Consider the following 22,460-nt stretch of genomic DNA (forward strand, 5'->3'; position numbering starts at 1 on the left):
TTCTCATATGAAGACAACTTTTGTAAACTATATCGATGTCACCGACTGTGTATACATGTACCTGCATGGATGTTATTAACGAACCCAACTTTTAGTTTTGTTGTCACCACTTTCAAGTTTTCTCTGATTAATTACATGTATATTGAAGTTGCCTACATGTTTTCCTATGATTTCATAATTATTTTTCTTGCTTCATATATATCCGGAATCCAAAGGTTAATTTTTAAAGCAAATATCACATCAATGTATTTATAAAAATTTCCGCAGCAATGCGCGGGGAATCATCTAGTATACTAATACGTGGCCATCCAGGGGTATATATGATGCCCCCCATAGGGGGCCTCACAGAGTTTAGCGCACGCGAACCATCGATGCATCTTACCAGCAAATCTTGGCCGTGTAACTTTTTCACTGTCATATAAAATGAAGAAGCACGGTAGAAAACCCTAGCCGCCAATCTCGCGTCGCTCCTCCCCAATCCCATCTCTGCCCGACCTCCAGGCCCTCCCTGGCCCAATCCCCTCTCGCCTCGTCGTCGCCGTCGCCGGGCTGCCCGGCGGAATTATCGCCGCCTCGTCGTCGCCATCGCCGGCGGCTGCCGGTGGAGGCAGCAGGTCACCGCCTCGTCGCCGCTCTACTGCTGGACGGCTCCGACCCGCGGCCGCGCCTCCGATCCCCTCTCGCCTCGTCGTCGCCGCCGCCGGGCTGCCCGGCGGAAGTAGCGCCGCCTCGTCGTCGCCATCGCCGGCGGCGCCATGGTGCGCTGCCCCAAGCGCGGCGTGCTGCCTCCACGAGCGCGAGTGTCCTGGTGGGTCGCCCCTGGCACTGCATAGGAGCTCCGATGGGGTCCTCGCTCCTTGTTTTCTCGCGGACGACCTCTACACCAGTACGTCACCATGCCACCACGAGCCCCATCGCTCCCTCCTCTCCAAGGAATAGCTGCATATGTACGAGCTCATTGCTTCTTTTAGATGCACTAGAGGTATTTCATAGTTTGCCCATTAGAAGATTTGTAGCTTTCAGGTTCCTAGGTCTCTCCCAGATTTGTTTAGCTTGCATACACTAGAGGTATTTGATAGTCTTCCCATTAGCAGATTTGTAGCCTAAATGACCTCAAGCTTGAGTTTGATTCCATTATGTCCGGTCTTTCTATCTCTTATATATCCAACCTATTTTTCAGATTGGGATTGCCAAATAGAAGAGGTCACCTGGGAGTGGCTTCAGGAGATGAAAGATTCCATGATGACTCTGTTGAGCATACCAATTGCATGGACAAGTATTGCAGCTGGTTAATTTGTTGCTTGCCAATTTTTATTCCATTATCCATGAAAGTGTTCTGACATATAATATAATTAAGGTGTTCCATCCATGGACACTCAACAAGCAGTAAGATTGGATGATACTTAGTTTAACCAAAGATTTCCAAGTCCTAAGGTGCTGGTTCCAGTTGTTGAAAGAGCCCAGCAGCTTCGTGGCGGCAGTGCGTCTTCTGCTCTTTCCGTATGATATATAGCTCTCATGTGGTTTTGTATTTTGTGTTTCTTACCTTTGCAATGGTTATCTTTGGCAGAGACTGTAAATTTCCTAATGATTTTCCTCTTATTGTAGATTTCCTCTATAGTGTTCGTGTCTCATGTTGTTTTCCTGATGCTTGTAGGCCTTTGTCGATATGTAGAATGAAGCATACATTATTTTGCACTTCATTTCTGAAGTTTATAGAAAAAGAGGAGATTCCTACCTCTTAATAACGTATACAGATCTAATTTCTGATTAGGGATACAGTTTCCTCCATTGAAACAACAGATTAACAGTAACTCTTGTAGGTTGTGTCCAATGTCCTCCCTGTGTTGGCGATGACCCAGGCAATTAGCATTCCAGGTATCCGTGCAGTGTACTACTTTTGCTTGTTGCTGCTTGGAGCTATGGAAATATTCCATTTCTATTTGTCATATATCCCGCAGGTTAGAAATAAGCAAGTAAGATACAAACTCCGGCATGATATTGAAATAATTAAGTTTGAAATAGATGTGGCATATTTTTAAATATGTGCCAGGGGAGGACCAAGGTTTTAATAGCATGTGTTATCTGCCTGATTTGACAGTTTACATACTTCAGCAGGAGATACAAAATGATTAGAGCTTAAACTGTGAGGCTAATAAAGAGCACTTGTGTACAAACATGGATATTTCCATATCTGATTAAACACATCCGGGAGAATAAGATTTAGTTCAGTACAACGTTTTGAGTGATAAATATTTAGAATTGATAGAAGTGATTCATGCTATCTAATAATGCTAATCTCTGGGTTAAAACCTCCTTGATTAGGTGTCATATTTTAGTGTAGCTAATATCTTGGGGCTACCACCTGCATATGATGCAGATACTTTGTTTATTACAACAGAAAATCAATCTTGCGGGTTATCCCATCAGGCATTTCACCTCCTTGATTCAGACTGTTATGACATGTAATTTAGGTAGTGCTATTCTTTCCCAGTCTAATTTTCCATTTACACATGTACATGCTTTAAAGAGAACATAACTTTTTGGTGTTTCCGGAGTTACATATTCTTTGACTCAAGTTGTTTTCTTCTTCGTTTATTCTGCAGACCTTAGATGTAATTTTATTTCTTCCTTGTCTATCCAAGAGTTTAATACATTTTCTAAATTCACTAATAATGTATTCCATCATTAAAAATTATAACATTCTTGCCAGAATCATAGCATGTGGTATTTTATTACCTTTATTACACATGAAACCAATCCAACCTTATTATGTTAACCTCATATTCAAATGATCCCAGCAATATGGTGTTCGGCAGGTGAAAATTCCGCTGCCAGTGGCGGACGTTTCGTGAGTGTGGATGGCATTGCAGCTCAAATACGAAACCTGACATATAGAATTGTAGCCCTGTCAAGATTATCACGTTTCTCTAGCAGTCTGATGTACACCAATACTAGGCTTTTATTTCTGCTGCTTTTTCATTGGAACCTTTGAAGCTTGTTTTTGGCTCCACCAGAAGTGTGTCAAATTGGTTGCATCAGGCCCCATTCTTAGTTTGTTACTCAAATAGTTGGTGCCACCAAATAGTAAGAACGAAGGTTATATTTAACGAGTTATTTATGAATATTTCTATTCTTACATATTAGCCAAATCTATTACCATCTAAATGCAAAATATATGTATGCCAAAAATCCTGAGATTTTCCAAGTGGACCATGCATAAATGTGATTTAGTCAGAAAGGCATAGCACAACGTTTTTTCAGAAAATGCCACACGATTGGCATTTCTTGAATTGCTCCTAGAGATTTGGTTTGGTTAGTTATTCTCTATTCTCTATTCTTCTGGCATACATATATTTTGCATTTAGATGGTATGACTTGGCCAGTGATCTCGGGTCATATTACAGTTTTTGCATTGTTGATAAACTCTTGTTCGGGAAATCTTTTGTTCGAGCCATTTATTGCTTTTTTTTTTGCACAAAGCCATTTATTGCTTGAATATGTTATATATACATGACTGGAGGATGGACACTAAGTAATTCATATTCTCTGCTAAACTTGGTTGGTCGTACTTAAGATGAATTAGCTTCTGCTAAAAAGCGCACGTAGTCATGTCATCCTTATCTTTATACATGCCAAGAAGGGCCTAAGCTCCAGGTGAGATCACCGGTAGATTCAGATTGTGCCAACAAGGCATCCCTACCCTCAGGCTGACTTAGGATGTACACCTGCAACCTCATATTGAAGCCGTACCACTAAGGGGCAACACAATGGCAGTGTGTAGCCACCTAGAGAAGTGTTCTATTTGCAGTATAACTTCCTTCTCATATTATCTAATTGAAAAACAGTAGGTGCACATCAGCGTGCAATATTTTCAGCAATCAGACTTCTATACTCTGCAATTATAAGCTTTTCCATTGATCTGGCTTTTCCCATCTACAGTTCTTCCTTTTAGTTAGTTGGTTCTGTCTCTCAATACGCAATTGGCATGTACTACTATTTATGCTATGTAGGACTGCAAACCTGCCATAATTTAGCTTTCTCTTAATGTCTCCATTAGATTCACTTCCATTCTTTGTACTGCAAGACCAATGCGCTCAAGATTCTGGACGCCGAGGCCGCCAAGTGAAGTTGGCCGACTCACTTTTCGCCAATTGACATGGCAGCTCCCGCCATTGGCAGCGGCGCGGTCTTCCCACAAGAAAGCTCCCTCTATTTTCTCCATCAGCTTCAGGATTTTTTTGGGTGGTGCCAACACCAGAAATTGGTGGATTGGGATCGCACCAAATACAGACTTCACCAGAGCCAACCTCCCTGGTTTTTGCATCAATCTCGATTTCCAGGTGGGCAGTTTGCCTGCCATTTTGATAGCAAGGGGCAGTAGTTGGGCAGCAGTTATATGAAACAAAAATGAATTCTATGTCCAGTTCGACTATCTAGAATAAAATAACTGCTATGAATCCTCAGTTCATAAAAATATTCAAATTTAATTTTACTTGATCACGTTGACACTTAGAAGCTTTGAACCATGTTTTTTTTTGCGTAGTATGCAGTTTATACAATCAGAGTAGCTGCTAAAACAGAAGTGGCTGTAAGATACTTTGCACTGCATATGGTTTTAGATCATTGCCTCACATGGAGCTGAACCATCTGTCCGCAATGTCATCGCCAAGGTCAGAGACGAAGCTGCCCTTTGGTTCAGAGCTGGCGCGTCGAGTCTGCGTGTCTGCGTGTCCTCCTGCCGCCCACCTGGGATGTCCACTGAGTTGTAATCTCTTTTTATCTTTTCAGAACCATGGCCTCTTAGGAGGATTGTAACAACTAACTCTTCCCTTCTTTTTAATGAAATGAAATGCAAAAGTTTTTTGCGTTTTCTCGAAAAAGATCATCGCCTCACCGCCGTTGCCTTTTGGTCAATTTCTATCTTCCGTAGGTTGGATTGAGGTAGAGCGTGGTCACCGACTACCGGAGGTGTTGCAAAATGGGTCTGCTGGCTGATACGGAGAAGCAAGGCAAGGTGATGCCATTGCCACAAACTGATTTCTTTCCTGGTTTCCCAAGAAATTCTGTTATGCTTTTCTAAAACAGTGCAATTGGTTTCCTTATATTTTGATGTATGTCAGTCAATTTTTTCCTAAATATATTTAATAAATGCAGCATAGTGGTGTTGATGGCAATCTTCCTTGATTCACTACTGTGTTTAAACATTTATAATCCGTTGATCTTGGTTCTTATCTTCTCCATTGAGCCATATTTGTCGCAATAGTGGATCCAAGTACTTTTTTTACTTAGATATGTGCTCTCACCGCATTGGTTAAATAGGGTTATCGGGTTGACCTAGAAGAACACATCATTTCGTATATTGCTTTGCGGTAAACAAACTAGAATTATATGATTACCTCACAAAAAGCTTTTCCGCACACATAAATGTATGTGATGATCAGATGAAATTAAATATTTATCTGACCATGGAATATTTTTATTTTAAGTGTGCGATGTAAGAGTTTTTTTATGGTCTTCTATCTAGGTTAGCCGAACTTGATTCACTTGAAGTAATTTTTCCCCTCTCTTGAGTGTTTTGTCTTCTCATGTCTACTGAACCACTTGCATTTTTGATATTAATTGAAGAAGCTTTACATATTTATCCACCTAAGGTTGGACATGCTACCACAAACTTTGATAGTTATTATTATTATTTAGCAAGTGTTATTTAGATACCTATAGCTGAATCTCTTCTCTTTTTTTCTAGGTTTTGGTGCATGGATCAGTAGAAGCTTTTAATAAGTACATTTTAAATACATTGGGCAAATACTTCAGACTTGCTTATTTATGGTCCTCGTGTATAAGGAAAAATGATGTAGCATCAGATTTATGTGCTTACTAGGTTTGTTTGTTCATTCTGGAGCTTTTTTAATTCTCAGAAAAAATATTGTGTTAATTCTTACCTGTTGGATTTGATAAGATAAGAGCTAATATTTAATAGCTATCGACTTATCATTGCCGGTCACTTTTACCATTTCTCTGTCATGATTCAATGTGCACTCAAAAAAGCCTTGGCTGAAATAATGAAATGGAAGATATACACTCTGCTCTTCTCAATCTTTCACACCGGATCCCTTTTTTAAATGCTATACTATTTGCTTCTTATTTATAGGTATTTGGTTCAAGTGGGCAAGATTAACTTTTTTGTTTTCATCATCTACTGCAGGGAAAGAGCAGCTTATGCACAAAAGGTGTATATCTTATGCTTTTTACTATATTGTGGTTGCACACTGCCACTGAACTTTTTAGTCTTTTGGATCTATTTGTATATTTATATGTTGTTTTTCGGCCACAACACCCGAACAACAGAATGGTTTTGCCCATACCATCTGATTGAACACCTATTTTGATACATTTGGTCCGCGGCATTGCTTTGTGAAACTTAAGAAATGTAATATCATATAAGCAGATTTTTGTTGTCGTTATACAAAATATACATTGACATGAGCTCTACGGGGTCGTGCGCCAAGGCGCACATCTAAATCTAGTAGTTACTAAAGGGACAGAGACACCAGAAGCACTAGCGTGACCATTTAAGGTGCTGCCATGAGCTTCGAGGAGACGCAAAAAACAGAGCCAATTCCTATCCTAGCCTAGCCATGAATTCTTCCAAAATACTTGCCACCATACTCATGATGGTCACCACCACAACACTTCTCTCGGAGGCCGCGGTTGTGCCATCGCTTGAACGACAAGCAAGAGCACTCCTCTCTTGGAAAGCCACACTAACCAACGAAAGCCAAGACTCCTTACAGTCCTGGGGAAACATTTCGTCATCGCCTTGTACTTGGCGTGGCATCCGGTGCGCAAAATGGCGACACCCACCGGTGATCACCAGCCTCTCTCTACGTGGGATGCGGCTGAGAGGGAAGCTGGAGTCCATCGACTTCTCGTCCCTGAGTACGTTGATGACCCTCGACCTCTCACACAACCAGCTCACTGGGAGCATTCCTTCGAGTATGGAGCATCTTAGGGATCTCCATGCTCTGCTTCTGCACTTCAATCAGTTAAGAGGCTCAATTCCACCTGCTTTAGCAAACCTCACAAAGCTCACAACCCTGGGTCTCTCCAATAATAAGCTTGTAGGATCGGTTCCTCGAGAAATCGGGAATTTAGCAAGGCTGAAAGAGCTCAACCTTAGTGTAAACCAACTAGAAGATTATATTCCAACTACTATAGGAAACTTAACACAACTATCTGCTCTGCATCTTCATACTAACAAGTTCATTGGATCCATACCTCCAGAAATGAGTAATTTGGTAAACCTGGAAGATTTGCAACTTGGGTTGAACCAACTTGCAGGTTCCATTCCAGCAAACTTGGGAAATTTGACTAAACTCGCCATGTTGTATCTCTGGGGTAACAACTTGTCTGGCCACATCCCTAAAGAACTAGGTCGTTTGATAAACATAGGAAGCTTGGCGCTTCATGACAACAAGCTGACAGGTCCCATCCCAGACAGCCTAGGGAATTTGACAAAACTCAGTTTGTTGTACCTTTTTGATAACCAACTTTTTGGACGTATCCCTGAGGAGCTAGGTTACTTGGCCAGCTTAAAGGACTTGGATCTTAGCAACAACACACTAACAGGTCAGATACCAAATGGCTTGGGGAATTTGACCAAACTCACCACCTTTTTTCTCTGGGCTAACAACTTGTCTGGCCACATCCCACAAGAACAAGGCCGTTTGATAAACATAGAGCGCTTGGATCTTGATGACAACATACTGACAGGTCCCATCCCAAACAGCCTAGGGAATTTAACCAAACTCACTATGTTATCTCTTTTTACCAACCAACTTTCTGGCAACATCCCTCAAGAACTAGGTCGTTTGATAAATTTAGAGCACTTGGATCTTGATAACAACCTACTTACAGGCCCCATCCCAAACAGCCTAGGGAACTTGACCAAACTCAATTTGATGTACCTTTTTCATAACCAACTTTCTGGACATATCCCTCAAGAGCTAGGTTACTTGGCCAACTTAAAAGACTTGAATCTTAGCAACAACACACTAACAGGTCCCATACCAAATGCCTTGGGGAATTTGACTAAACTCGCTAAATTGTACCTTTATAGTAACCAACTTTCTCAGCATATTCCTCATGAAATTGGCCAATTAAAGAATCTGGTGGAGTTGCAAGTCGCTTTTAACAACCTCTCTGGTGTCCTACCACCCGGTCTTTGTGCTGGAGGCCGGCTACAAAAGTTGACCGCTACAAACAACAATTTGATCGGACCCTTACCTACGAGCTTGCTAAAGTGCACTGGACTAATAAGGGTTCGCCTCGAGCAAAATCGTCTCGAAGGTGATATCTCGAAGATGGGAGTTCATCCGAATCTTGTCTATATTGATATCAGTTCAAATAGACTATTTGGCCAACTCTCCAAACATTGGTGTTCATGCTTCAAACTTACTATGATGCGTGCCTTGGAGAATAGTATTACTGGAGTCATACCACCATGCATCGGAAAATTGCCTCAGCTGGGGATACTCGATGTCTCATCAAATCGACTTGAAGGACAAATCCCACCTGGAATTGGCAATGTAAGAGTAATGTTCAATTTAAACCTCAGTAACAACTTGCTACAAGGAAGTATACCACAAGAGATTGGATCTTTAATAAACTTGGAGTACTTGGATTTATCATCGAACAACTTAATAGGGCCAATAAGAGGGTCCGTTGAGCATTGTTCCAAGCTTCGCCTCCTGAAGTTGAGCCGTAATCACCTCAATGATGTCATTCCTATAGAACTAGGGATGCTAGTATCCCTTCAAGATGTTTTGGATCTAAGTGATAATTCATTTGATGGCATAATACCGAGTCAGTTGGGTAGTCTCAGCATGCTTGAAGCCTTGAATCTTTCACACAATTTCTTGAACGGGAGCATCCCACCATCATTCGAGAGCATGATCAGCCTAGTATCTATGGATGTGTCATACAACAAACTTGAAGGACCGGTTCCGCAAAGCAGGTTCTTCAAAGAAGCTCCAGTTGGATGGTTCATGCACAATAACCAACTATGTGGTGTAGTGAGAGGTTTGCCCTCCTGTGAAACTACTGGAAGTCATGAACAAGATCATAAATTCAAAGTTGTTTTATTGACTATAATTTCTGCTCTAGTTTCTTTTGTGCTTATCATGGCAGTAGTGATGGTGCTGCAATATAAAAGTAAGACATCAATTGTAAAAAGTGTGAATGAACCACAGATTACAAATCTGTTCACAATCTGGAACTTTCACGGACAAGATGTGTACAAGAAAATTGTTGATGCCACGGAAAATTTCAGCGATACACACTGCATTGGAAATGGAGGTCATGGGTCAGTGTATAGAGCTCAGTTACCAACAGGGGAGATATTTGCAGTAAAGAAGGTTCATATGATGGAAGAGGATGATATATTTATTCGTGAAGTAGATGTGTTGCTACATGTTCGACATCGCAACATTGCAAAGTTATTCGGCTACTGTTCTGCTCCTCAAGGGAGATTTCTTGTCTATGAATACATGGATAGAGGAAGCTTGTCAGCATCTTTGAAGAGCAAGGAAACTGCAATTGGATTGGTTTGGGCAAGGAGGTTAAATATTATTAGTGACGTTGCCAATGCTTTGTCTTACATGCATCATGGTTGCTTTGCGCCCATAGTGCATAGAGATATAAAAAGCAGCAACATTTTGCTTGATGTTGAGTTCAGAGCATGCATCTCTGATTTTGGTATTGCAAAAATACTAGATGTGGATGCATCAAACTGCACAAGGCTTGCCGGAACAAAAGGATATCTTGCCCCAGGTAATACTATATCCTTACGTTGGTCAGAAAATTAATATTCCACGGTTTGTTTGTCAAATCTAATTCTCCAGTGTTTGGTCTTTCAGAGCTTGCATACACAACAAGGGTGACAGAGAAGTGTGACGTTTATAGCTTTGGAGTACTGGCTCTAGAGTTGTTTATGGGACATCATCCAGGTGGTTTTCTTTCATCCATGGCCAACAAAAGTACGCAACTTGAGGATTTACTGGACATCCGGCTCCCTCTTCCTGAAGCTGAGATTGCAAGTGAAATATTTACACTGGTTGCGGTTGCTGTTCGGTGCATAGAACCTGATCCGTCACACCGCCCAATGATGCAAGAAGTAATCAAGGTGTTCTCTACAACTGAAGGACCTGATGATTATCTTGATTATCTGCACACTGACATTGTCATCCCTCCCTGCTGGTCGTGAGTGTTATTTGTGCACATTGTTGTTTCTTTCTTTTGATTACAGACTGTTTGTAATACATTATTTGTACGGTAGTTTGTTTTCTGCATTGACCCCATGTCATGTACTAATATTACTAGTATAAGGCATGTGCTTTGCGCGCATGCGTTGCTGTACAATTCTAGTTACTTTGGCATGGAAATACATTAAACTTGGAATGGAAGGCACCATATATGGATTGTTAATCTCGTGTAGATTATACCTATTTTCTAAGATTTTATCTTGTCAACCTATGTACTATTGCATCTTTTGTAAATTGTACTCGTTGGATTGAGTTATCAGCATAAATGAAAAATATCAGTGTTTACAACAAAATGATTCTATATTGCATACACGCCCAATGGCTCAACCTACCTAGAAAATGATCTATGCTCACTCCTAGTCCTAGGACATCTCCTTTTCTTTTTTTTCTTGAGAGAAAGGGGTGCTTCAAACATTACCAGAAGAGTTAGTCATGTCATGTACAATCAGCTCATAGAATTAACAGTGACATGAACCCAGCCAGGTTTCACTAATCCCCAAAAACCTGGACAAAGAAGCTAAGCTCATGAGCAGCTCTATTGTACTCCCTTCTAATCTTCCTGACTTCAAAACCCATTTAATCGATTATTCAGGTAGTCGATCTCCTAGTATAAGCTCCAAAGGCTGCCCAGTTTACACAATGTAACTTCTGCATCAACTGTGTTGTCTATTCCAAACAGTAAAGGACTGACACAAATTACTGGCAAGTTGAACAGGCCCTCCTGTTGCAGGGATGTTTCTGTTGTATGCTAAAACTCAAAGATGGTGCATGTATGTGTGAATCCCAATGGCTCTGTATCAGGTAGCATTGCCTCTTATGGTCTACCAACAGATAGCGGTTTGGAAAAAAACACAAACACCTTGCGTGCAAGAAAAAAACAGAGAAATCTAACGAGGTACAACCAGGCAGATCTCCAATTCCTATGTGCAATATGTGAACCTTGATCACCGTTAGCAAGAAGAATCACATGGGCAGCATTCTCATGCAAAAGAGTCGTCACAAAATTCACAAGCAACAGAAAAGATAGGTAACCAAGAGGAGAAGGAACTTACATGTGGCTTGTGGCAATATGGTCAGCTAGTCATAGAAGAATGCACAGCTACCATGAGACCGGACCTAGCAGGCGTCAGGAAATTTCGAATCTGATGCGAGCCTGCGAGGAGATGCTGATGGAGCGGCAATGTGGACGTGGGGGGGCGAGCTGGAGGTGGTGGTGGCATGGAGGGGAGGTTATAGAGGGGATGGACTCATGGACAGATGGAGGTGGTGTTGTGACACGGGCCAGCGAGATTGTGTACAGCTAACAACGCCGCCAGGGGATGCTTCGGCGTGAGCTGGAATGAAAGAGATTGACCAGAAATAAAACTGGTTCACATTTTGCTTCAGGCGGCGAGGACTAAAGGGAATTTCTGAGACCTGGGTTTGGGTTCACCTGGACCCGATTAAGGTTACTTCAGGTAATGGCACATAAGAGGTATGCTCCCTTTATTTTGAAATACATGTTAGACACATTTTAAAATATTAAAAAATTTGAAATAAATTTTTTGCACGTACATCTTCATGTGCTACACGCTCATAAAGTCGTTTCATGAAAAATCGATATGTCATGTGGCGTGTGTAAAAACGACAAAATTCGGTGTTGAAACAAAGACTTATCAGAAGATAAATTTTCTCTTTTTCGCTTAGACTACAAAAAATATCATTTTTCGTGAAACTTGATGAATACACATATATTAGATGTACATGTAAATTTTTTGTCAAATTTTTTTAACACTTGAAAATATGTTATTATGGTAGAGGGATCATATGCACCCGGGAGCCGAATTGAGTTCCTGATAAATTATCAATCTCTAAGTTATAAAAAGAGTAAAATACATGAGGGGTCATCAAACTTGTCAGCATTGTTCGCTATGGTCACCATACATAAAAATACACTATTTACGGTCATCAGATACGCAATGTAATTCAACTAGGTCACTGGTCGTCGTAGAGGTACGTACGTGGACCGTGGTAGGGTGTTGACCAGTCCACCCTTTGTGTTTCATGCGGAAAAGCCCCTCATTTCTCTCTCTTTCTCTCTCTGTCAAACCGCTCAACACTCCTTATTTATTGAATTTAATTGAATTTAGAATTAATAAATAAGGCTTAAATAACAAGTATTAAATAATTAAATTTTTATTAAAAATAAAAATTTCATTTTATATTTTTATTGGATAGAGTTTACTTTTCTAAGAATTTTGATCACTTATTTGTATTTTTCTGAGTTAAAATGGATTTTACAAATTAATTCAAAGTTGCAGATCTTTTCTGGATTTAAATTTAAAAACCAAAAGCTAAAGCTACCCGGGCTATTCTACCCCAGAGGCTGACTGGTGGGCCTTAGGCCACGCCAGCTGCCACGCAGGCGTGGACCAAGTCAATCCGCTGACGAGGCACAGGAGCACACTGCCGGCGAGGCAGTTGTTGCCGGCGACGGCGATTCCGGCCAGTAGGGCACGGACGAATGGGCTCACTGGACGCGTCTTAGCACGCTGAACACTATGGAGGTGGCGCCCCCGGCAAATGGTCACCGGAGATGACCCCGGCGAACGTCTCCGCGGCGGTGAACTCCGGCCAAGATGCAAGAACTTGCTACAGGCGGATATAGGATGCAATAATAGGCTCAGGCGAAGCGCAAGCTCACCAGAAACCTGTGGGTATGCTTGGTGATGCGCGGGGTTGTCGGAGTCGACGACACGGCCATGGATTCCGGCGAGGTGCTGCGGACGAAATCGGTGAAATTCTCCCGGCTGAGATCATCCCGGACCAATTCCTCCCGTGGGCGTAACTTGTCGATGACGGCGGTCACGATGGTAAGCTTCGCTTGGCTCGGGAAGGCCTCTCTCACCGGCGGTAAGGGAGACTGGGGCGGCCATGGTTTCGGGTTGGAGAAAATTTAGCGAGGGAGGAAGAAAACTGGGGCTAGAGCTCGTCCCGGGGCTTTTATACGGCGTTCGGACGCGCCTCGTCACGACGACGATCAAGGAGAGCTCGCTAGCGAGAGGGAAAGGCGACCACGACGTCGCGGCGGCCGGCATGCGTGCTTGGAGAGGATGAGGACGACCCTCTCCCGTTGTTTTTTAGCGAAGGGGTATCGTGGGCTGCAGTTTGGTGATGGCCTGGGCCGTGGTGTTGGGCTGCTGGGCAGGCTTCTGCTGGGCTGCTTTGGCCGGTAAGGTCCAGGTAAGCCCCATCTCCTTTATCTCTTTTATTCATTTCTGTTTTGTATTTTTTTCTATTTTCTGCTTTCTTCTTTGTGTTGAATTCTGTTTATAATTCATGTATTAACTATTTTTTTATTTTGCAGGTGTTAAACAATTGGTCTTTTATGAAGACTAATAAATGTATTTTTGTAATACTCAATTGTTTTTAATTAAACATTTCACATATGTGAGCTTTATTACAAATTGTAAATAATCATGATTTTATGCACTCATTTTAATTTTCTTTTTATTGTGTAATCACATCCATTATTATTATTAGGGTTGATAATTTCTATTCTAAGTGTTTTAGAATTTATCATTAGGTTTTGAGCTCTTAATTGAGAATTTAGTTCCCTGCATATGATTTTATGTGATCCTCTATTTATTAAGATCTTGTAATTTTGATTATTACTCTATGTCAAGGTTAGCACTAGTATTATATTTTAATAACACTTTGAATTACCTAGAGTAGACATTACTCTCCTCATGGTTGGACTTTTGGTTGTAAGGATAAGTGGGTGTTAATCATACTTATGGTTCTAATTATAAGATGTATCACAAGAGTTTTCCCAGGTTTAATAATTATAACTTAAGATTTTATTAATGTGCCATACTAGGGTTCTAATGATATTTACCTAATGGCAATTGTTTTGAATCTCAGTTTTGGCCTAGGTTTATATTAGGATCACCATAGTGATACATGAACTAGAAATGAGGTATAGCTTAGGGTTTAGTCACCACTATTCATGGCAAGAGAGTTTACTTGCATAATAGTTGTGGTTCTCCTTTAGTTACTAAGATTTGAGAATTGGTTTTATCTTTTTCCAATTAACTTCTTTTATTACTCCCAACTTATCATTAAAGTAACTACATTGATTATAGTTCTTTTTATAGTTAACTTTGGTCACATTGATGTATGGTTTCTCACTACATAAAGTATAGTGTTTAACTCTAAGGTGCTCTTGGGTTCCTTAATTTAGGAAATATAGATATGGTAGGATTCTAATTGTGATCACCTAGTAGTTCACAAGTAAAGGTTGGGATATAAGTCTAGGGTTGCTTACTAATGATCTCCCCATAATTTTATGTGGTGAATGATATCTACTTATCCTATTAGGGTTTATCTTATCCTCACATATCTCAAGAACATGATCATGGTTAGACATGATCAACTTGTTCTTGATATTAATTCCTCAAGTTCTTAGATTTTATGATCATCACTCAATTTATAATGATCAAGGTTTGGCTTCCTAAGGTATCTCTCCTGAGTTAGGTTTCTCACTTGTAAGATCAAGTATTGTCTTGATCAACTAGGGTATAATATCTCTCTTATAGTTTCTTGGGTGGACATGGCTATGGTTGTCTCAATAGATTATATCCGAGGATAATACCTGAGATAATTACTTAGAGTTATTCTCAAGATATGATGATAAAATCATCCTGATGATTGGTTAATTATCTCCCTAAGGTTCAAGTGTTACCTCAACTACTTATCTGTAGCTCCATAGCTTGATCCCACTCATATAAGAATAGTTATTCTAGGGTTTATGGTGTACTCCTAATATTTATTTAGGTATCAAGTCTAAAACTCCACTTGGCTATCTTGGTTGAATTAGTTGCTACCCTACTTCATCAACTCATGGATATGATCTTACTCCATTTGGTATTGGCTAGCTCACCACTCCCAAATGATATGGTTTAACTCCTAATACTTTAGTTCAAAGATTGTCCTCTATTCATTAATAGGTAAAGCTAGAATTGATATTAATGGGCTCTCTTACATGGGGAGGACTTGAATAATATCTTAGAGTTTCTCTTTAAGATGATGATGTGAATACTTGGATGCATATCCAAGGTTTAGCTCAAGGTTTGTTGCTTCTCTAATAATTATAGTAGAACTCTCACCTCTCTAGGTTTGATGTATATTAATATGTAGTAGAGAGGATTATATATTTCTAGAGTTTATCTCCTGGTCTTGCTTCCAAGAATGAAGTAGAATAAATACCATGAGATTCATGGTAGGAGCATGGATTAGTTTAAGACATGGAGAAGATAAGTGGAGAATAGTTTCTTCAATTATTGTTACTTGATTTCCAATTACATGGATGTTCACATGTTATGGCTAGGAATATCATGTTGTGATATTTAATAAGATCAGGTAGTTGATCATTGAGTAAAGTGTTGTTGTGTTGATTATTAGTTCCATTTGATCTAACCCCTTAGATCAAATTATCTCTACCCAAAACAAAGTTTTAACAAAGTCACAATGAGGTTTATAGCGCTTGACTTGATGAGCTACTTCAATTCCACCAAGGTCAAGTGAAACTTCGATTCATCGTGATTGTTTTACTTTAAAGCGCGAAAATTCCCCGGATTTTCTATGCATGAATGCAATGCACACATCTGTTTCCTCTATTTTTGTAACCCCATTACCTGGGATATTACAGTCTCTACCCCTTAAACTAAACTTCGTCCTCGAAGTTTGATCTCTCTCACGTTTCCGGAGTGTGGATCTGACTTGTGCAGACTAAATCTTTTCTCGAACTCCATGGTGATCTCACTGGATATAATTGAATATATCCCTTGTCCAGATTCTTCCTGGAATCCATTACTGTTTGACATCAAACAACTATTACTTCCTTTACTTCCATGATTTCCTCCAATATTATAAGCTTGTCTCCTTTCTCATTGAATATTCAATGATTGGAACTTCTTCTTGTCCTGACAGTCTTAATTAAGGACTAATTGGATAACAATCTCCTATTTGATAAAATAGGTCTTTGTTTTTCCCTTACTACCAAAACTGCAATAATGGTACTTGGTAAGGTACTTATCATGGAAATGATCATGATGGTTTCTTTTACTAAGAAGGTTAGACTCATTTAGCCTATCCAATCATGGTGTATAGTTGATACCTATAACTATTTTGGTTTATTTAGGTTTCATGAAAGGAATCTTTCATGTAGTCTCTGATTCTGGTATGGTCAAATCCCTTCAGTCTTTGACCTCCTTGAGCTTTATTTGGTCTCCTATATTTCCTTCTTCCAACTTCACTAAGCTTAACTTACTTGAGATTTCGTACTTCTGAGTAAATATTTCTCCCTTTCTCAAGTGATAGTCATCTTCTTACTTCCTCGAGGTATAAACCTCGGCTTCGATCCGACATCCTTCGAAAGTAGTGTTCAACAATCTTATGAAAATAAGATCGAACTTCCTCTCAGTTCAGACCTTCTTCTTCTATTATGCTCAAGGTATTGAGTTATTGTACATCCAACTCAATCTTTACTCTACCCCTTAGAGTTTTCTTATGGTCTTCAATTCCTTTTTCTTCCAAGCATTGGATTGATGGTTAGAATATTGGTCTAGGTGTAGCTTATTGTTTATATTCTTCTAAGGTCTTGTGAAGCATCTTTGTGGTGTATCCACTCAATTGTGGACATCCAATGTGAATCCTTCAACTAAATGATTATAGATCTAGCTATTTGGCTGGCAAGATTTTTATTTGTTCACAAACTTTTGTTACAACTAATTAAATCGTGGACTATTAGTAATACCAACTGATACCAGCTGTGGTTATTATACCAACTGTGGCTATTTGATATCTAAAAATGGATTCTATTATAGGTTCTGATCAACTGGACGAGACATCTTCTACTTTATCTCGCAGTATTGATACTATACCAATTGTGGTCTTCTGATATCAACTATGGTCTTCTTATATCTGCTATAGTTTCATATATCATCTTCCTTCATTCAGGGTTTATTTTGCAAGAAAAACCACTAGCCGACACTATGAATTAGTATCTTAAGTGATTTCCCATGCATTCCCTCTTCCATAATGACTATGGTTCTAATTCTACTACTCCATAGTCATCATATTTCTCACCTTCATGCTTCTTATGTACTAAAGTACTCCTCTGTTGAGGCTAAGCATGAGTTTTGATTGGTACATCCTTCAGATTTTTGTGGTTGCTTCCCACAACTTTACTTCCTTTCTCTGATGAACTTTCCTCGTGTCTTCAAAATCTTCAGAATTCGTCACTTCCTCACACGAATACCATTACCCTCTAGATCTATAGCACCAAGTAAGGACTTGATATTGCAACATGCATTTGCATATCAGGGTCAAACTTCATGTATGGATCTAGTCAAACAATGAAAATCCAATAAAATCCACGAAGATTCAGCTTTGTGCTTATAATACCCATCATCATAAGCCTGAATAAAATAGTTGAGTAAGACATCTCTAAACATCAGGCTCCGATGTGTAGTATATAACACCACATAAGATAGGTTTATATCGTGATACTTAGCACGAATATGGAGGACTCTACTATTTGTCTCAACATTTACCTTAATTGCACATTTGCAATGAGATAAACTTGAAACAAAGTGGTCTAGGATAGTTAAGATTAACCTAATTTTCTTTGGAAGTACTAACTTAACTTCCATTTTGTTGAGGACTACTTTACATGCTATCTCTAGATTCTAATATAGCTACTATAAACACATAACTATTAGAAGCATAGCTCCTATACTTCCAAGTGATTCTATCATAAGACTAGGGTCAAGATGTGCTTGGCACACTTCTTATTGTTTTGGAACACAATTCTTGCACTATTGTTGAACAAGTGGCTTCTTATTGTTCTCCTCCTAATTATTTATGATGTGCTATAACATCACATAATAATTCTCAGGTGAATCATATATGATTAACTAACTCTAATCATATAAGTAGTCATGTTTTATCTCTATCTCTCTTCCTTATATCCCATGATTGACTCATCATGGTCTATTCTACCTCATATAACTCATATTTATCACTTACTATCAATTGTTTCACAAGTCTAGATAGATTTACTTATTCATTACTTATACTTGGTCTACATTTTCTATTAGGATATCTTAATTATCTTCATCACTTGATATTACTTCTAATACAGGTCTGAGTACTTCTTACTTAACTCATAACAGGTGTTGGTACACATCTTCCAATAGGATATCTTCCTTATGGTTGTATCCTCTCTTTGGACTACCATGTATTGTATACCAACTATGATCTACTCATCTATTGTTCTAAGGACTTCATGGTGTACTACATGTTTGGGATTAGCTAACTAACTTTATTTTATTTTGGTAAGCTAGATAAGAAATGTTGACTCAAGTGTGTCAGGATTATTCTCAAGTGAATATCCATCTCAAGTCATAAAGAGTATTTGGTTTAACTAAGACAACTCCCTATAGACACTACCAATCCTATAGGTCTCCTTTAAAGGGTTTTAATCCTAGGTCAAAGCATTTGCTCTGATACCAACTGTGGTGACCCGGCATACCACTGCATGGTGTAGTATGCAAGTCTGATATAACACCAATGAAACACCGTTCCACCAGTATTATATCGCTCGCAGTGGTACAACGAAACATATGCGGGTCCAAGGCATGTCTATAGAATTACAACATTGACTCTGTTACATAAGATCATCATTGCCTCCTACTTTACAATGAGGTAAAACTGCAAATAAACTCCAGAAGAACGACTCGTAGTCTAGTCTTATCACGAACTCTATTGGTAGAGTATTTAACTAGCTATAGAGGCTATGAATAGATTCTAGCTAAATAGGAGCTAGGTTTAGGAAGCTAGTTCCCTTCTATGGCTAAACTAGGTTTTCTCCTTGTTGGATGTGGTATCTGACTCTTCTGACAGGGTTCCTGTCTCTTGAAGTAGTTGTTGACTCCTCGGCCTTCGGGTTGCACTGTAGATCCTCCTTCGATGCCTCCATATCTAAGCAGGGGATTTAAGAGTGGGATGAGTACGAGCGTACTCAACAAGTTCATTATAGGAAAGAGGTGTTTAATGCACTAGCTACGGCATTAGACCAGAAAGTCTAATACCAATGCAGGTTTTCATAATCATTTCTTCAAAGGTTGCTTTTATTCAGAAGAACTATGTCCGTCAGCCTTCACCGGTTTACTAGAACTTCATGGAGCTCCTTTCCGGCCGCGTTCGCAGTTTCATATCCCGGAACAGGGAGTGACAGGTCACGGTTCTTTACACTCTGCAGAGGTGTGTTGCTTTACCCATAAGAGATCTTAACCTTGGTGCCAACCGGGGGCGACCCGTCCACACTTCCTTTGGTGTGAGGCCCGGTATAAGGTCTAGCCAATCATGTTCCTCCGCTACCTCGAACACCCACCCGTTGTTGCATGCGCCGACCCTGGGTCCACGTCGGTCCCATTATTCCCGTAATTTCAGGGTGGACCCCGACCACGACAACAGTGCTGGGCTCTACCATACACTCCTACGCCGGTGGCTGCAACCCATCATAGACCGCAATACCGTGGGGAATTAGAATGGGATCCCCACCCTACCGCTTGTTCTTCGAACGACAAGTGTCTACGGACTGTGCCGTGGGGACTTAAGGCTTCCCCAGCCTACCGCTTGCCGCCGACAGATACAAGTGTCTACGGTAAAGCGCATCCGTTGATGAACGAGAGGTGGAAACACTTTTGACTACTCCGTCCCACTCCGGATCTTATGGTTAACACGGGTATTACGGCACAAGAATCACTCGGCGACATTTGTTGTTTAATCCTAGATGGATATAAACCCGTGCAATGGAACCTCCACCATATCAACACAATCCATGGTTCCATTGCCCACCACATAGTCATATTCATAGTTATGAAAGTAATGGTTTTGGTTTTTTTTGCAATAGTGATAACCATAGTACTTTGCAAGTAATTTGATAGAAATAATCAAATGACATGAGCAAGTGATGAACTTGCCTTTCTTGGCTGCAAGATTATGCAGACAAGGTCTTCGATGCGTAATAACTCCAAATTCTGAAATAGCATCATCGTCCGGTAAGGACGATGTTTAAAAGATTGGCAAGGATGCAATAATGTATAAGAATGAGATGCAATCGCTCTAAGCGTGACTTAACCCCGATGATTTAGGATTAGTAAGTTGTAATGATTGGTTTAGGGTGTGTTGCACTTTTAGAGTGATTCACATACAAGGTTCTGATTCAGGTGTGATTACTTGGTATTATAAACAGGTAGATCATAAAGCATAATAATCAATTGAGTACACAAAGAATGATAATTGGCATAATGTTATCAAGTAAAGAACAGTGGTTAGTTTTAACACTATATGGCATGGTTAATGATTAATTATTATATACTTCAAAAGAATAACCTTTGAAGAACATGTGCTTAATAAAGAACAAGTAAGATAATTAGGTTGGTGGGTTCTATGGTTAATTATGGTTCCAATTGGTTTTGGAGTAGATATTAGATGGATCCAAACAAGGTTGGATTCATCAATACCAGATGGAGTTATGCCTAGGCATCCTAAGTAATTAATTACACATGGGTGCTATTAAGATTGGTTTATCTTGCTAGTGATAGCTGGCTAGGGTTTATAGGTTCTTATAAGCAGGGTTGAAGATGATTCCCTGTTTACTTCAAAAGAATAACTTTTGAAGAACATACTTCTTAAGTAATAAGAAGTATATCAATTAGGGTTGAGGTGGTCTAGGTTTTACTGTTGGTTCTATTAAGTAAGGATTAATTGGTTCCCGAATAGGATGGTTGATATATATCCAATACTAGTAGGGTTTAGTGGAATATGGTTAGGTAATGCTCAGGATTTGGCATAGTTGCACCTGAGGTTCATCATACTGGGGTGATGCTAAGTAGGAAGGAATATGGATGATGGCTTTGGTAATAGGATCTAGAGTTTACACTTGGTTGACCCTACTTTGATTTATCTAGGTTTGATGAAGATGACACATGGGATGCTAATTAGTAGTGATAGGGTTCCCATATCTTATGTGGATTTGAACTAGTATTTAGTTGCTAGATATGGATTTATGATTACAAATGAAGTAACATGATCACATGTTCTAACCTAGGGTTTAGGTTAGAAACAAACTAGGATTCATATGAATTAATGGAGCTAGGGTTTAGTGCATAGTTGAATTAGGGTTTTAGTATCCCACATAAAATTATGGGTTTGTGTTCTTAATTCAGTATGGAACTTAGGGTTTCCTAATTGTCAATTAGTTCTTGAATTAATAACTTCATTTGAAAAGTTGAAGTTATTAATAACTTTGAAATAAGAATAATATTGAATTTGGCATTTCAATATTTTTAAATAATTAATAATTAAGGTAATTACTAATCAGGGTTTTAAATCCTTCTAATAAGGATTTAATAAAATAATAAAGAAAAAATTAGTTTTAAATTTTTCTTTATTTATTTACTGGTTTAAATTTCATTTTTAAAGTTTTCCTTATTTATTGAATTTAATTGAATTTAGAATTAATAAATAAGGCTTAAATAACAAGTATTAAATAATTAAATTTTTATTAAAAATAAAAATTTCATTTTATATTTTTATTGGATAGAGTTTACTTTTCTAAGAATTTTGATCACTTATTTGTATTTTTCTGAGTTAAAATGGATTTTACAAATTAATTCAAAGTTGCAGATCTTTTCTGGATTTAAATTTAAAAACCAAAAGCTAAAGCTACCCGGGCTATTCTACCCCAGAGGCTGACTGGTGGGCCTTAGGCCACGCCAGCTGCCACGCAGGCGTGGACCAAGTCAATCCGCTGACGAGGCACAGGAGCACACTGCCGGCGAGGCGGCTTGTTGCCGGCGACGGCGATTCCGGCCGATAGGGGCACGGACGAATGGGCTCACCGGACGCGTCTTAGCACGCCGAACACTATGGAGGTGGCGCCCCCGGCAAATGGTCACCGGAGATGACCCCGGCGAACGTCTCCGCGGCGGTGAACTCCGGCCAAGATGCAAGAACTTGCTACAGGCGGATATAGGATGCAATAATAGGCTCAGGCGAAGCGCAAGCTCACCAGAAACCTGTGGG

General features: G+C 39.7%; 1 protein-coding gene and 2 long non-coding RNA genes across 3 annotated transcripts; 2 read left to right on the forward strand and 1 right to left on the reverse strand.

The window, feature by feature from the left end:
- The first annotated feature begins 773 nt into the window (after positions 1-773).
- LOC124652645 lies at positions 774-1,718 on the forward strand. The gene is made up of 2 exons (XR_006987731.1): positions 774-947; positions 1,181-1,718. It is a non-coding gene; the product is annotated as an uncharacterized LOC124652645 (long non-coding RNA).
- Positions 1,719-6,589: 4,871 nt separating this feature from the next.
- Positions 6,590-10,540, forward strand: LOC124652643 (MDIS1-interacting receptor like kinase 2-like). The gene is made up of 2 exons (XM_047191685.1): positions 6,590-9,834; positions 9,921-10,540. Exons 1-2 carry the CDS (start codon positions 6,642-6,644, stop codon positions 10,265-10,267), a joined length of 3,540 nt encoding a protein of 1,179 aa, XP_047047641.1. The 5' UTR covers positions 6,590-6,641; the 3' UTR covers positions 10,268-10,540.
- On the reverse strand, positions 8,116-11,582 carry LOC124652646. Its single transcript, XR_006987732.1, has 2 exons — positions 11,378-11,582; positions 8,116-8,577 (listed from the first exon to the last, which is right to left on the reverse strand). It is a non-coding gene; the product is annotated as an uncharacterized LOC124652646 (long non-coding RNA).
- Between the last annotated feature and the right edge of the window lie 10,878 nt (positions 11,583-22,460).

This window comes from Lolium rigidum, chromosome 5, assembly GCF_022539505.1.
Source record: "Lolium rigidum isolate FL_2022 chromosome 5, APGP_CSIRO_Lrig_0.1, whole genome shotgun sequence".
Taxonomy (NCBI): Eukaryota; Viridiplantae; Streptophyta; class Magnoliopsida; order Poales; family Poaceae; genus Lolium; species Lolium rigidum.

What these genes read in the sequence shown, in the direction of transcription:
- LOC124652643 (XM_047191685.1), top strand. Translation starts at nt 6,642, where the DNA reads ATGAATTCTTCCAAAATACTTGCCACCATACTCATGATGGTCACCACC. An exon ending in AAAAGGATATCTTGCCCCAG is followed by an intron (nt 9,835 to 9,920) that starts GTAATACTATAT and finishes TTGGTCTTTCAG; the next exon opens with AGCTTGCATACACAACAAGG.